This window comes from Papio anubis, chromosome 4 (assembly GCF_008728515.1).
Source record: "Papio anubis isolate 15944 chromosome 4, Panubis1.0, whole genome shotgun sequence".
NCBI lineage: Eukaryota > Metazoa > Chordata > Mammalia > Primates > Cercopithecidae > Papio > Papio anubis.
Window position 1 is genome coordinate 102,515,542 of NC_044979.1, and position 13,722 is coordinate 102,529,263.

The 13,722-nt window shown below is 39.8% G+C and overlaps 1 protein-coding gene across 4 annotated transcripts in view; it reads left to right on the top strand.

Moving 5' to 3' along the window:
* AVL9 (AVL9 cell migration associated) overlaps nucleotides 1–13,722 on the top strand; it is a 95,996-nt gene that overhangs the window by 40,423 nt on the left and 41,851 nt on the right. For all 4 annotated transcript variants that reach the window (XR_002520976.2, XM_009203140.4, XM_003896129.5 and 1 more), the window contains exons 2-3: nucleotides 10,403–10,523; nucleotides 11,932–12,017. Coding sequence is in view for 3 of the 4 variants with exons in the window: in XM_009203140.4 (XP_009201404.1) it covers nucleotides 10,403–10,523; nucleotides 11,932–12,017 (207 nt within the window). In the remaining variant the exon portion in view is untranslated. The remainder of the gene's footprint in view (nucleotides 1–10,402; nucleotides 10,524–11,931; nucleotides 12,018–13,722) is intronic.

Below are 13,722 nucleotides of genomic sequence, written 5' to 3' on the forward strand. Positions count from 1 at the left end.
TCAGTGGGCCCTCTGCCTTTTCACATGAGGCAGCTGTCCTCCACCAGGGCAGTGTGACCGCCTTTTGCATACACACTTGTGGCTCCCAAACTCTTGTCCAGTGTCCAGGAAAAATGAGGTCGCGTGAACGAATTAAAGGATGGTAAATGCAGGGGATTTTATTGCCAATGAAAGTGGCTCTTAGTGGAATGGGGATCTGAAAAAGGGATGGGGCAGGTGAGTAAGCTTCCCCTGAAGTCCAGCCATCTCCGACCAGGTTCTTTTCCAAAGTTACGCCGTCAAGCTGTCCCTCTGAAGTCAAGCCACTTCTCTCCAGTGTCCAGACATAGTCCCCCACATCCAGCTGCGTCTCTCTGCTGGCTGAGGATGGGGGCTGGGCAGGCCATGGATAGTTTAGTGAAAGGCAGTATTCGAGTGGAAAAACAGCAGTTCTCACTTTGGGCCGCAGATTTCAGGCTTTTCCACTTCAAGGTGGGGTTTTATTGGGGACCCACCTTTTTCTGCCTAGAATATCTCTACCTCCGTCCCTGTGAATATATGTTGACACAAGTAAAATGTCCTATTATCTTATATAATAGAGTCTTGATATTCTGTTTCACTGTGGTGGGATTCTCATTATAATAACAATTTCTACATTAAAATTAAAATACACATTATCTGTTTTCATGCTCATAATCCAAGTACTCCAACTTAAGGGATGTGAAATAATAAATAGCTCTTTAATTCTAGGGAAAAAAATAGAAGATAACAGCCTTTATTCACTTGAATGTATAAAAGTACATGCTTTAAGATACTTATTTCCATTTAATTTAAAAACAAACTTCTTGATGGGCTCAGTGACACATGCTTGTAATCCCAGCCCTTTGGGAGGCCAGGGTGGGAAGATTGCTTGAGCCTAGGTGTTTGAGAGCAGCCTGGGCAACGAAAAATAAAATAATTACCTGGGTGCAGTGGTGCACACCTGTGGTCCCAGCTACTCAGGCTGAAGTGGGAGGACCACTTGAGCACAGGAGGCCGAGGCTGCAGTGAGCCCTGATCACACCAGTGCATACCAGCTTGAGTGACAGAGCAAGACCCTGTCTCTTAAAAACAGAACAAGGTCGGGCACCGTGGCTCATGCCTGTAATCCCAGCACTTTGGGAGGCCAAGGCGTGCAGATCACTTGAGGTCAGGAGTTCAAGACCAGCTGGCCAACATGATGAAACCCCGTCTCTACTAAAAATACAAAAATTGGCCGGCTGTGATGGCAGGTGCCTGTAATCCAAGCTACTCAGGAGACTGAGGCAGGAGAATCGCCTAAACCCAGGAGACAGAAGTTTCTGTGAGCCAAGATCACACCACTGCACTCCAGCCTGGGCAACAGAGCCAGACTGTCAAAAAAAAAAAAAAAAAAAAAAAACCTTACTTTTAATTGGTAAGTCTCAAAGGTGCCATTTTACCTCTGCAGTATACACTTTATATTTCTGAACATCTAGTGCAGTCATGAAAACGATGTCATATTGAGGTACAGAAATGTTAAGTGCAGCTGTTTCAAATCTACGTTTGACAAATAGTGATTTGTTGCCAACTTTGTAGTCGAGTGAGGAATAAATGCCAATTGCTTTGTAGTATTGACTTTTCAAGAGATACGAGAAAGAAACCATAGCTGAGAAGAAAACATGTCTGATGCCCAGGGCTTTTTCGTTTTCTTCTGTTTTAAGCAGAAAATATGACAGAGCTTTGATTTTGCTGCCTAAAATGTTATGACTATTAAGAAAATAAATACTTTGTGCTTCTGAGTGAAAAGAAAAAATGTCTGAGATACCGAGAAAGGAAGCAAAGAGGCAGAGCAGCTGTGAAGCACTCTCCTTCCTTCTGTAAGCCATTGATATCTGTAGGGTCCATGGATGTGGTTAATGTGTGTGCTAATAGTTTGGAAGTGTGGCTTCTATTTGCCACATGGTTCTCTGGCAGTGGAACATAATGCATTGTTAAAAAGTGAACAGAGAGTACTCCTGAAGTACTCAGAGTTCGTGCTTGGGTACTATGTTGTTTTGTTTTTGTAGTTTTTCTTGTTTCCTCAGTCTTTTTTTCTTAGGACAGAGTAAATGGAATCTGACTAGAGGATACCAATTTGGTTTATAAACTATGAAAAGGGATGGTAATTTTTATTACTGGAGGACAAACATGTCACCCTCTCTTACATAGTTCATTTAGCATTTAGAAAAATTGCTTTTTTATTCCTTGTGATCAGAGTCAGCTTTTATGTTTTAGAAATCAGCCATTGTTGGCCGGGCGCAGTGGCTCACGCCTGTAACGCCAGTACTTTGGGAGGCTGAAGTGGGCGGATCACAAGATCAGGAGATCAAGACCATCCTGGCTAACACGGTGAAACCCCATCTCTACTAAAAATACCAAAAAAAAAAAATTGGCCGTGCGTGGTGGCAGGCACCTGTAGTCCCAGCTACTCGGGGGGCTGAGGCAGGAGAATCGCTTGAAACTGGGAGGTGGAGGTTGCAGTGAGCCGAGATCACATCATTGCACTCCAACCTGGGCAACAGAGCCAGATCCTGTCTCAAAATAAACAAATCAATAAAAGTTTCCAGTGATTTAGTCATCCTTCTCTTCCTGGTACAGACAGGAAGACACTTAAAAATGTAGATATTCTTTATAAAATAAATTTCTCTTACAAAAATATAACTTTTACTGTTTTCAGAGCTTCTCCTGTGTCTGTTTCCCAAAATAACCAGTTTAAAGTAATCCTATGCCAAAGAGGCATATTTGGAATGGCATATACTGGTGTCCTACAGACATACTTTGGGGTGTCATGTCCTGAACTCTACAATTGGCTCCCTCCCCCTTGTGGAAATGTAAGTAAAATCTATAGGAGACCATTGGTTTCCACCGAGTTCCTGCACAAGCTCCAACAGACCAAACCAAGATAGAGGTCCCTCCTGCTAAAGTTCGATGTCACCAGGCTAAGTTATCTGACCTGAGAAATCAGGAGAGAGAGAGAGAAAAGTCAGATTCCCAAACAGGCCAGTTTTAGCTGGCATGGTAAGGGAGCCTCCTCTGCTTTAACCCTTACAAGGAAAGTAACTTTGAAAGTACTAATTTACTTTTTGTTCCTTATTTCTGCTTTCTTCAGCCTTTTACGCATCCAAAAATACTCACTACCCACATTGCGGAGATGAGCTCTCAACTTCTTGTTCTAAGGGTTGCGTGACTGGTGAATTGTTCTTTGCTCAAATAAACTGTTAAATTTATCTTGGCAGACTCTATTTTGATCCCCAAATTTGATTTAGATTTTGGGCCATTAAATTTCACTATTTAATAATAACCCTACTGGATGAGAATAAGTGTTTCTCAATTTCTGGTGATACGGTTTAGCTGTGTCCCCACCCAGAATCTCATCTTGAATTATATTCCCCATAATCCCCATGTGTCAATGGCAGGACCAGGTAGAGGTAATTGGATCATGGGGGCAGTTTCACCCATGCTGTTCTCGTGATAGTGAATGAATCTCACGAGATCTGATGGTTTTATAAATATCTGGCATTTCCGCTGCTTGCACTCACTCCATTCCACTGCCTGTGAAGAAGGCGCCTGCTTCTCCTTTGCCTTCTGCCATGATTATAAGTTTCCTGAGGTTTCCTCTCTAGCAATACAGAACTGTGAGTTAATTAAACCTCTTTCCTTTATAAATTACCCAGTCTCAGGTATTTTTTCATAGCAGCGTGAGGACTGATGTATCTGGGTACTTAGCATTGGTTTTTGTCTGTGGTTTTTTACATATACTTAGGGCTGCCATGTACAGCTATATGTACTTCATGACACAATTCCATGGAGAGCCATTTGTGTAAATGACAATGTAGCTCTCCCTGGAGCTGTGCAGTGAGGCAGCCTACTACGCTTACCTTCACTTACGTGGTGCTGGTTAGTTTAATTGGCATTACTATTTAAATTGTCTTGATTCAACTGAGTATTTAAGAGTCTCATGTTAACTTCCAGGAGAATTCCTCTTTAGCCTCTGTGCCATGAAATTTTGTGTCTGTGTGAATTAATTTGGATATATAGAAAGGGGACATACAGAGTATTCAGTCAGTATTTAAAATATGAAAAATATACAGTTTAAGATTTAAATATACCATCAATTTGGAAATAACATTTTTTTTTCATGCTTAATCTTTGATTCTTAGGGATTCTCAGATAGCAACTGGGAATTCTACAATTAAGTCATATTGTGACATTAACTACTCAGTTAACATCAAACTCTGTAAAGGCTCACTCAATCCCACAAAACTGCCCTCACTTCAGGCACCAATCACAAGTCCTGGGCCCCAGGCCACCCCATCTCTCTCTGACTTTGTTGCCAATTCAGGGCTTCCCATAACCTTCTCTGAGGTTTGATAATTTGCCAGAATGACTCATACAACTCAGGAAAACTCTTTGCTTGCATTTACTGGTTTATTATTAAAGGAAACAATTCAGGAACAACCAGATGGAAGAGATGAATAAAGCAAGTATGTTGGTTGGAGAGTCAGGGAGTCTCCATGCCATCTTTAGCATGCTGCCCTCCCAGCACTTTGATGTGTTCAACAACCCAGGAACTCACTGAATCCCATTGTTTTTATGGAGGTTTCATTACATAGGCATGATTGACTAAATCCCTGGCCATTGGTGATAGAACTCAAACTCTTAACACCGTTCCTGGGAGGTCAAGGGGTAGGGCTGAAAGTTACATCTCTTTCATCAAGGCTTGATCTTTCTGGTGATCAGCCCCTGTCCTGAAGCTATCTAGGTCATCCTACCACTAGAGAGAGTCACCTTAGCATAAACTCAAGTATGATTGATTGGGGCTTATTATGAATAACAAAAGATGTTCCTATTACTCAGGAAATTCCAAGGATGTTAGGAGTTTTGTTCCAGGAATGAGGGACAAAGACCAAATATATGTATTTTTAATTATATCACATTTGAATATTCTGAACAGTTTGCAGTAGTATAGTGTTTTAAAAAACTAGAAAAACTCAACAATAGAAGATTGATATTAAAATGATGAAATATATATCTTTTTTTTTTTTTTTTTTAAATTAAAGACAGAGTCTCTCTGTCGCCCATGCTGGAGTGCCCTGGCGCCGGCTCAGCTCACTGCAACCACCACCTCCCGAGTTCAAGCAATTCTTCTGCCTCCTGAGTAGCTAGGACTACAGGGGCCTGCCACCATGCCCAGCTAATATTTTTTGTATTGTTAGTAGAGACAGAGTTTCACCATGTTGATCAGGATGGTCTTGATCTCCTGACCTCATGATCCGCCTGCCTTAATCCCCCAAAGTGCTGGAATTACAGGTGTGAGCTACCGCACCCAGCCACAAAGGAGTTTTAATAAACGGTTTTGAACTTGATTAGCAATTTCAGCAGTTTCCAAATGGATATATTTGTTGGTAGAAAAATCTACCAGTAGGAGAAGAGAATTATAGAAAGCTGCCAACACAGTACAGGCAGTCTGCAATTTATGAAAGACTTGTGTTCTAAAAGTTGACTGTTTGAAATTCTGAAACTTTCCCAATGAAGCAATGTTGTAAGTACTCTGGGCCCAAGTCAGGCTAGAACAACCTTAATTTTACCCATGGAATTCTTGGAATCCATGTAGTATCCACACTTCTATTTATGACAGTTTTGAGTCAACTGCGTCTTCAATTTCAGCTAGAACCATCTAAAACTGATCTTCCTTCAGTAGAGTTGGAAATTCGGAGAATATGTTAAGCATAGCATAGCTTCAGATATTAATTAAACTTCTGGCCAATGGCAACCTGTTAACTAAATCTTCAGAAAAGAAGATAGATTTCTATACCTGCCCTTAACTCCCAAGATTATAGGATGGAAATAAGATTTCCTTCAGAAGTTAAGAACTGCTTGTGAATGTCTTTTTTATTTATTTGTTTTTAATCCTGCAAGCAATGCATATCCATTTAAAAAACACTTAATTAAAAGTAAAGGTAGTATGCTCCACTTGCTGTTAAATCATTTAGAAAATCGTTTTTGTGTACACATACAACACAGATAAAACAAGTGTGGCTAATGAAGCAATGCAGTTGGTAAATAAAGATCAAGTTTGTTAGGTTGTTCATATTCTTTCAACTTTCTGTAAGTTTGAAAATTTCAATAAAAAAGGTGGCAATTTTTTTTTTAAAGTAACAGGAGTATTCACTTATCTTCAGTCCCCAACCTCATTCTCCTCTCCAGAGTTAAAACATCTGCCAACAGTGTATATAGTTTTTCAAGTATCTTTTCAAGCATGTTTTTAAAATCTATTTACAGAAACTTTTTTTTGCACAAATGGAATCACAGTAACTATAGAATTATACTACCGTCACCAGTCAAGGGGTTTTGTCCAAGACCCCAAGAGCAGGTTCTTGGCTCTCATGCAGGAACGAATTCAGGGCAAGTCACAGAGTAGAGTGAAGTTAAAAGAATTTATTACAGACTGCTGAATTACAGAATAGGGCATCCTCAGAGAGCAAGAGGAGGGTGCACCCATTTCAAATATAATGCTAATATAGGTTATTAAGAAAAGTGAACTTCTGCCGGGCGCAGTGGCTCACGCCTATAATCCCAGCACTTTGGGAGGCCGAGGCGGGTGGATCACCTGAGGTCAGCAGTTTGAGATTAGCCTGACCAACATGGAGAAACCCTGTCTTTCCTAAAAATACAAAATTAGCTGGGCGTGGTGGTGCATGCCTATAGTCCCAGCTACTCAGGCAGCTGAGACAGGAGAAACGCTTGAACCCAAGAGGCAGAGGTTGCTGTGAGCCGAGATCATGCCATTACACTCCAGCCTGGGCAATAAGAGTGAAACTCCATCTCAAAAATAAATAAATAAATAAATAAAAAGGAAAAGAAAAGTGTGCTTCATTACAAAGGCTTGTGACCAGTTTGTGACAGGCTGTTAGTATTGTTATTTTCCTATATTACTATTGATTTTAGCAAGAATTTTTGAGTGTACTATTATTTTTAAAGCAAAACCTATTCTTAAACTAAGAATGCTTTTTGTTCTTAAAGTGCTGGGACATTTCCATAAGTCCTAGGTCTTCAGTTAGTTAACATCATTAACTCATTCCCTCAAACATAAACACCTTGTGACCAAGAGTGCCCAGTCCCCTGGGAACATACCACAGCAGGTTTGGCTTTATCCAGCCTTTATTCAAGATGAAGTCACTCTGGTTAGGGTGCCTCTGACACTGTTTACTGATATGCTACTTGCTTTTAAATTTTAACAGTATGTATTAGTTTTCTCTTGCTGCTGAAAAATTACCACAAATGTAATGCCTTAAAATGACACAAATTTATGTGTCTGAGGTCACATTTAAAGTTTAAAGTTCTGAGGTCAGAATTTAAAGTTCTGAGGTCAGAATTCCAAAATGGGTTTCACTGGGCAAAAATCAAGGTGTTGGCTGGGCTCCATTTCTTCTGGAAGCTCCAGGAAAGACTTGATTATCTTACTGTTTCCACCTCCTAAAGGTCTCCTGCATTTCTTGTTTCATGGCCCTTTCTTCCATCTTTAAAGCCAGTGGCATAGCATCTTCAAATAACTCTTTCACTGATTCCTCTTCCTCTCTTATAAGGACTCTGTGATTACACTTTACCCACTTGGATATTCCCTAGCTCAAGATCCTTAATCATATCTACAAAGTCCCTTTTGCCAAGTAAGGTAACAAATAGAGTCGGGGGATTAGCATATCTTTGGAAGGCCATTATTTCGCCTATCACACAGGATATTGTGGCTGTCTTGCTTTATCAGTATATATGAATCTGACATTCTTTTTAACAGCTGGACAAAACTGATAGAAACCACCGATGTAGCCACTCATGATGAATATTTAGGTTTCCCTTTCATGTTGAAATAAATTATACTGCTATGAACATTTTTGTATGTATCTGAATATGTGAGAGTATCTATGGGACAAATTTCTAAAACTGAAATTGCTGAGTCAAAGGTGGTAAAGGATGAATTTTGGCACATTAAGATTTTAAGAAGTTTATGTGAGCAGACAGTGCTTCATGAGTCAGGCAGCTCCAAACCAGAAGTGGTTGGGGCTCTACTAAAGGAGCATGAGGGAAGGTATTTATAGGGTGAATATAGATGTAGAGCAAAGAAATTATTTGGTTAAAATTTAAGCAGTTGCCTTATTTGGGCCATGCCTGTGGGAAGTTCAAGAAAATGTAACTAATGCCCAGTTGGCTGCCTGTCATTGGCTGAGCTAAGCTTGGTGATCTTTTAAATTCAGTTTTGGTTTGCTTAAGTAGAACCCTGAGCCTTAGAGCCACCTCAGTCTGAGGGCCTCTCATTTTGTTATCTTAATAAAGGGTAAATGTGTTGTTGATAATACAGCCAAGTTGCCCTCCAAACTGTTGTGCCAGTGTACTGTACATTCCCACAGCAGGCTTCTTTTTAATGTTTTTCAATAGATGGATAAAAATTATATTAATTCAAATTGTATTTCTGTGATTAAAAATGAGATTAAGCATTGTTGTACTACTTTTTTTAGAATTTTCTATATTAAATTTTTTGGACCCTAAAGAGAAACATATTTCATGATGCATCATGAGAATTGGGGTACATGATGTTTATGCTTATTTAAAAACATGTTTATTTCATACAAAATTCATTTTAAGTAAATATCTGTGCATCAAAATTTAATGGTTTTCTAAAAGATTGTTTAGTAATAATTACCAGGACTCCTTATGATACACTATATATGGGACTTTGGTACTGATTACATAAAATATGATTATTTTCTTGCATTTATTTTTGGTGTTAAATAACTGAATTGTTAACTTTTTTAACTCTAAAATTGCCAACTTAACATCAGCTTTGAATTTGTGTGTATCTTACCTCGTCACATCCTGCCTTCCCTCACACTTTTAAAAAAATTGTCCAACAAAGCAAATTAGGATGAAACCTGTATGATAAATTATAGAGAAGATACAGAGAAATGTAATCGGAGATTATTTTTGCCTCACCTTCAGTTAATTATTTTATTTATTTTTTTTGAGACAGAGTCTCACTCTTGTTGCCCAGGCTGCAGTGCAGTGGCACAATCTCCACTCACTGCAACCTCCACCTCCTGGGTTCAAGTGATTCTCCTGCCTCATCCTTCTGAGTAGCTGGGATTACAGGCGTGTGCCACCACACCTGGCTAATTTTTGTATTTTTAGTAGGGACGGTATTTCACCATGTTGGCCAGGCTGGTCTCAAACTTCTGGCCTCGGGTGATCCACCCACCTCAGCCTCCCAAAGTGTTGAGAATTCAGGTGTGAGCCACTGTGCCCAGCCAATTTTTCAGTTGATTTTAAATGATCTCTGGAAGAAAAGTTTTACTCCTTAATCTAAACTTTTGAAGAGTTCTTCTAAATGAAAAACATTGATTGCGTCTGGAGATGGGAGCAGGGACTGGGTAGCTGCCTCCCAAGGGTGGGAGGCAGTCTTTTTACAGTCCTTTTTTTTGGTGTCTTTAAACATTTTAAATTTGGAATTGGATCACCTTTAGAAATAATCACGAATTGGCCGGATGTGGTGCCTCACGCCTGTAATCCCAGCACTTTGGGAGGCCGAGGCAGGCAGATTACCTTAGGTCAGGAGTTCGAGACCAGCCTGGCCAACATGGTGAAACCCCGTCTCTACTGAAAATACAAAAAAATTAGTCGGGTGTGGTGGCACACGCCTGTAATCCCAGCTACTTGGGAGGCTAAGGCAGGAGAATCGCTTGAGCCTGGGAGATGGAGGTTGCAGTGAGCTGAGATCATGCCACTGCACTCCAGCCTGGCTGACAGCGAAACTGTCTCAAAAAAAAAAAAAAAGAATCACGAATTTTAAATTCAGTGGACAAAAAAAAATTTTTTAATCATTTTTAAAACCCTTTTACAGTTGACTCTCCTGTGATTGAAGTGGCAGCTTGATTTCATTGAAATGTGGAAAGATGAGCCATCCTATTCCACATTAAGGATTGGTTCTAAAAGTGATTCTGGGCTAAATTTGGGGGTCCTTTGTTGGACCTCTCCTACTCAATTCAGTAGGCCGTTGGTTTTCCTAAGGGCCCTATGGCTTCAACTACCATCTGTTTGGTGACAGCCCCCAAGTATCAATCTGCAGTCCAGTCACCAACCCCACTACCCCTTATGCACATTCAAGTTTAACAGCCCTTAAATCAGAAAGTGGAGAAAAGCTTATAAACTTTTCCTCCTTTTACTGCTTTTTTTTCCCCTCTTCTGTGCCATAGGTTTGCTGATGATATCAAATGACATTATACAGTGTGGCTTATCCCGACTTCTGTCATTCAAGGTTTAAAAGCATTTTTACATATCAGAATAAAATGCTTCCTTTGATCAACCACCTTTTGGCTAACATTCCTTGCTATTTTAGGTTGAATTCTCTTACCCGCCCCTGATTCCAGGAGATGGACATGACAGCCACACTTTACCTGAAGAATGGAAGTATTTGCCCTTCCTTGCCTTACCAGATGGCGCACACAACTACCAGGAAGGTATGTCACAAGACAGTGAAACAGGTGACATTTTTGAAAAAATTTGCCAAAATATCTTAGGTTCTAAATACTTTGAGAAATTAAAGGCCTTCAGCCTGTTAGAACTATTTATAAAATATTTACATGCTTGTTTGGAGATAACTAGTCATTCACTAGAGCACCTCTAAAGGAGTGCCAGGCTTACATTGACTGCGGCTAGTGAACCTTGGCCACGCCTCTGCCAAGTGATTAGCCAGAGCAGGACAGCCACCACTGGAAGCACTTCCTACATCTGTACGTCATACTCCTCAGAGGCAAACCAGGGGGCTTGCCAGCACCAGCTGTACGTTGCTTGGGACTCTAGCTGCATACTTGCAGTAGTAGGTTATTGCTCCAGTGCCCACCTTAGAAGCAGCTGAGATTGTTTTTGCGCCTCTGGAACCACTGCTGTCACAAGTACTCTGCTTGCAAGGTTGCTTGCTTGCATGCAGAGCATGTTAACACCTTCAAAAAAAGCAGGGCTGTGAAGTTCTTACCGAATCTCCTACCACCCTATAAATGAGTATTTTGCCTGACTTAATGAAGGACTGTATTTTACTATGGTATTTGATGTTCTACAAAAATGTTTTTTTTGTTATTGTTGCTGTTGCTTTTCTTTCTGGTTTTTTTTTTTGTTTTTTTTTTTTTTTTGGAGATGGAGTCTCACTGTTGCCCTGTTGCCCAGGCTGGTCTCAAACTCCTGAGCTCAAGCAGTTCTCCTACCCCAGCCTTCCCAGTAGCTGTGGTTACAGATGTGAGCCACCATGCCTGGCGGTGCCACCATGCCCAGCGAAAGGACTGCTGCAAACATGTGAATTAAGATTATAGCAAATGTTCTACAGATTTTCTTTGTATTTGTGTATGTATATAATTTTGTCTGTACTATCTGAAAGGCAGTGACACTTTAAATACTTAAGATCTGAGAATGAGATCATTCCCCAGTGTAACTTCCAGTACCATTATCACAGCTAAGAGATTTAACAGTAATTTCATAATACTATCTAACATCCAATCTATGTTCAAATTTTCTCAGTTGTCCCCCAGATTTCTTGTATTCATTCAAGGTTCATGTGTTGCTATTGGCTTTTATGACTATCTACTTTCTTTTAATCTAGAACGATTCCCTAAAGATTAAGTATTTTCTGTAATTGTAGTCTCAGTTTGACCTGTTATAATTCAGCCTCTTGGGCTTTTTGTGATGAGTATTTACCATAAGGCAATGAGAAAAATTCTAGGAAACCACTGGTTGTGGTGCTACAAATAAGTATGATTTGGATTCCTTGTTTTGTCATTTTTGTGTTAATGACTGCATTATGATAGCTTCAGATTTTACTACTTATTAATAAGGGTAATTCACCTCACTATTTACATTTTTCTATGTATCTCTTAGATACTGTGTTTTTTCACTTGCCACCCAGAAATGGAAATGGAGCCACAGTATTTGGTATCTCTTGCTATCGACAAATTGAAGCCAAGGTATGATAGTTAATAATGAAAAACAACTCCAAAGACCTTTCTTAGATGTTGGACACTTAGAGAAACACAGTCTTTATTTTTCAGTGGTGCCTGTAATGTTGTTTTAGATTTTTGAATATAATTTGTAGCTGTTTTTTCACTAGTACCAGTTTATTCACAGAAACATTTTATTAAGTTGACATTGGTGGCTATGCTTATATTTGTATCATAATATTTTGTACATTGTTTTTAGATAGTGATACATAAATTATCCATTTGTCTTTTAAATACTGTACTTACATTTCAAGATGTCTTTGAATTTTCTGTTTCTAGTGTTTGGCATATAACTTAGAAAAATTGAGTGGTAATGCTTGTGTGTTTTTTAGTTTTTTTATTTTTTTAAAGACAGGACCTTGCTATTTTGCCCAGGCTGGTTTTAAAGTCGTAGGCTCTAGGGATCCTCCTGCCTCAGCCTGCTGAGTAGCTGGGACTACAGGTGTGCACCACTGTGTCTTGCCTTTTTTTAAGCAGCATTTCAGAAGTAGTGGGACATGCTTAGAGGGGCTCCCAACTACTCGTAAGTTGTCTTAATTATCTCTAAGATTTCTTTTTTTTTCTTTTCTCTTTTTTTTTTTTTTTTCCAGGAAGAGTCTCACTCTGTTGCCTAGGCTGGAGTGCAGTGGCACAATCTTGGCTCACTGCAGCCTTGACCCCAAGCTCAAGCCCTCCTCCCAGCTCAGATTCCCAAGTAGCTGGGTTACAGGTTTGTGCCACCATGCCCAGCTAATTTTTGTGTTTTTTATGGAGACAGGGTTTCGCCACGATGCCCAGGTTGGTCTCGAACCCCTGAGTTCAAGTGATCTGCCCTCCTCAGCCTCTACAGGCTGAGCCACTGTGCCCAGCCTTGATTATTCTTAAGTACCTGCTAGCTTAATGCCTGACTTACTATAATAGCTCTAATTAATAAATTCAAATAAGCCAAGATGGTGGCCCCACCTTTCATGATTTGCTTATGTGTAGCACTGTTTTTTTGTGGTGGGGATAATCTTAATGAGTAAAAAGCTCTTTCAAAAGGTCAATAATACTCTAAAGTAGTGAGTGGTTCTCATTCTCAGCTGCACATTGCAATCACCTGGAGAGCTTTAAAAGCTAGGATAAGTGGGTCTTCCCCCACCCCAAAAGATTCTGATTTAATGATCTAGACATGGCAGGTGGGAATGTTTTAAAAGCTCCCCAGGTGATTTTCTACGTAGTCAAGATTCACAACCACTGCTCTAAAACAATGATTTTTAATCAGAATTACCTGGAGACTTTTTGTGTGTGTGTGTGTGTGTAAATATCTGTACCTAGCCTTTCCTCCTAGTGACTGAATTAGAATCTCTGGGATTTGAGCCTGGACAATTAAAAGTTTTAAAAGCTTCCTCGAGTGAACAATTAGTAAATCTTTTTCTAACTTGTTATGATGGAAATTTCAAACATGCATAACTTGTTATGATGGAAATTTCAACCATGCAGATAAATTGAAAACATAGCACACTGAGTACCTGTGTACCCATCAGCTAGACTCATAGACTGTGTGTCTGTTTTTCCTCTGACCCACTTAAATGTAAACTACAGGTGTAAATTCCAGGATACCCAAAGTAGGTAACTACCATGAAATAACCCTCTAAGCACAGGGCCTGGAACCTAGAACATCTGTGTTACATCATGAATAACGGAATCTAAA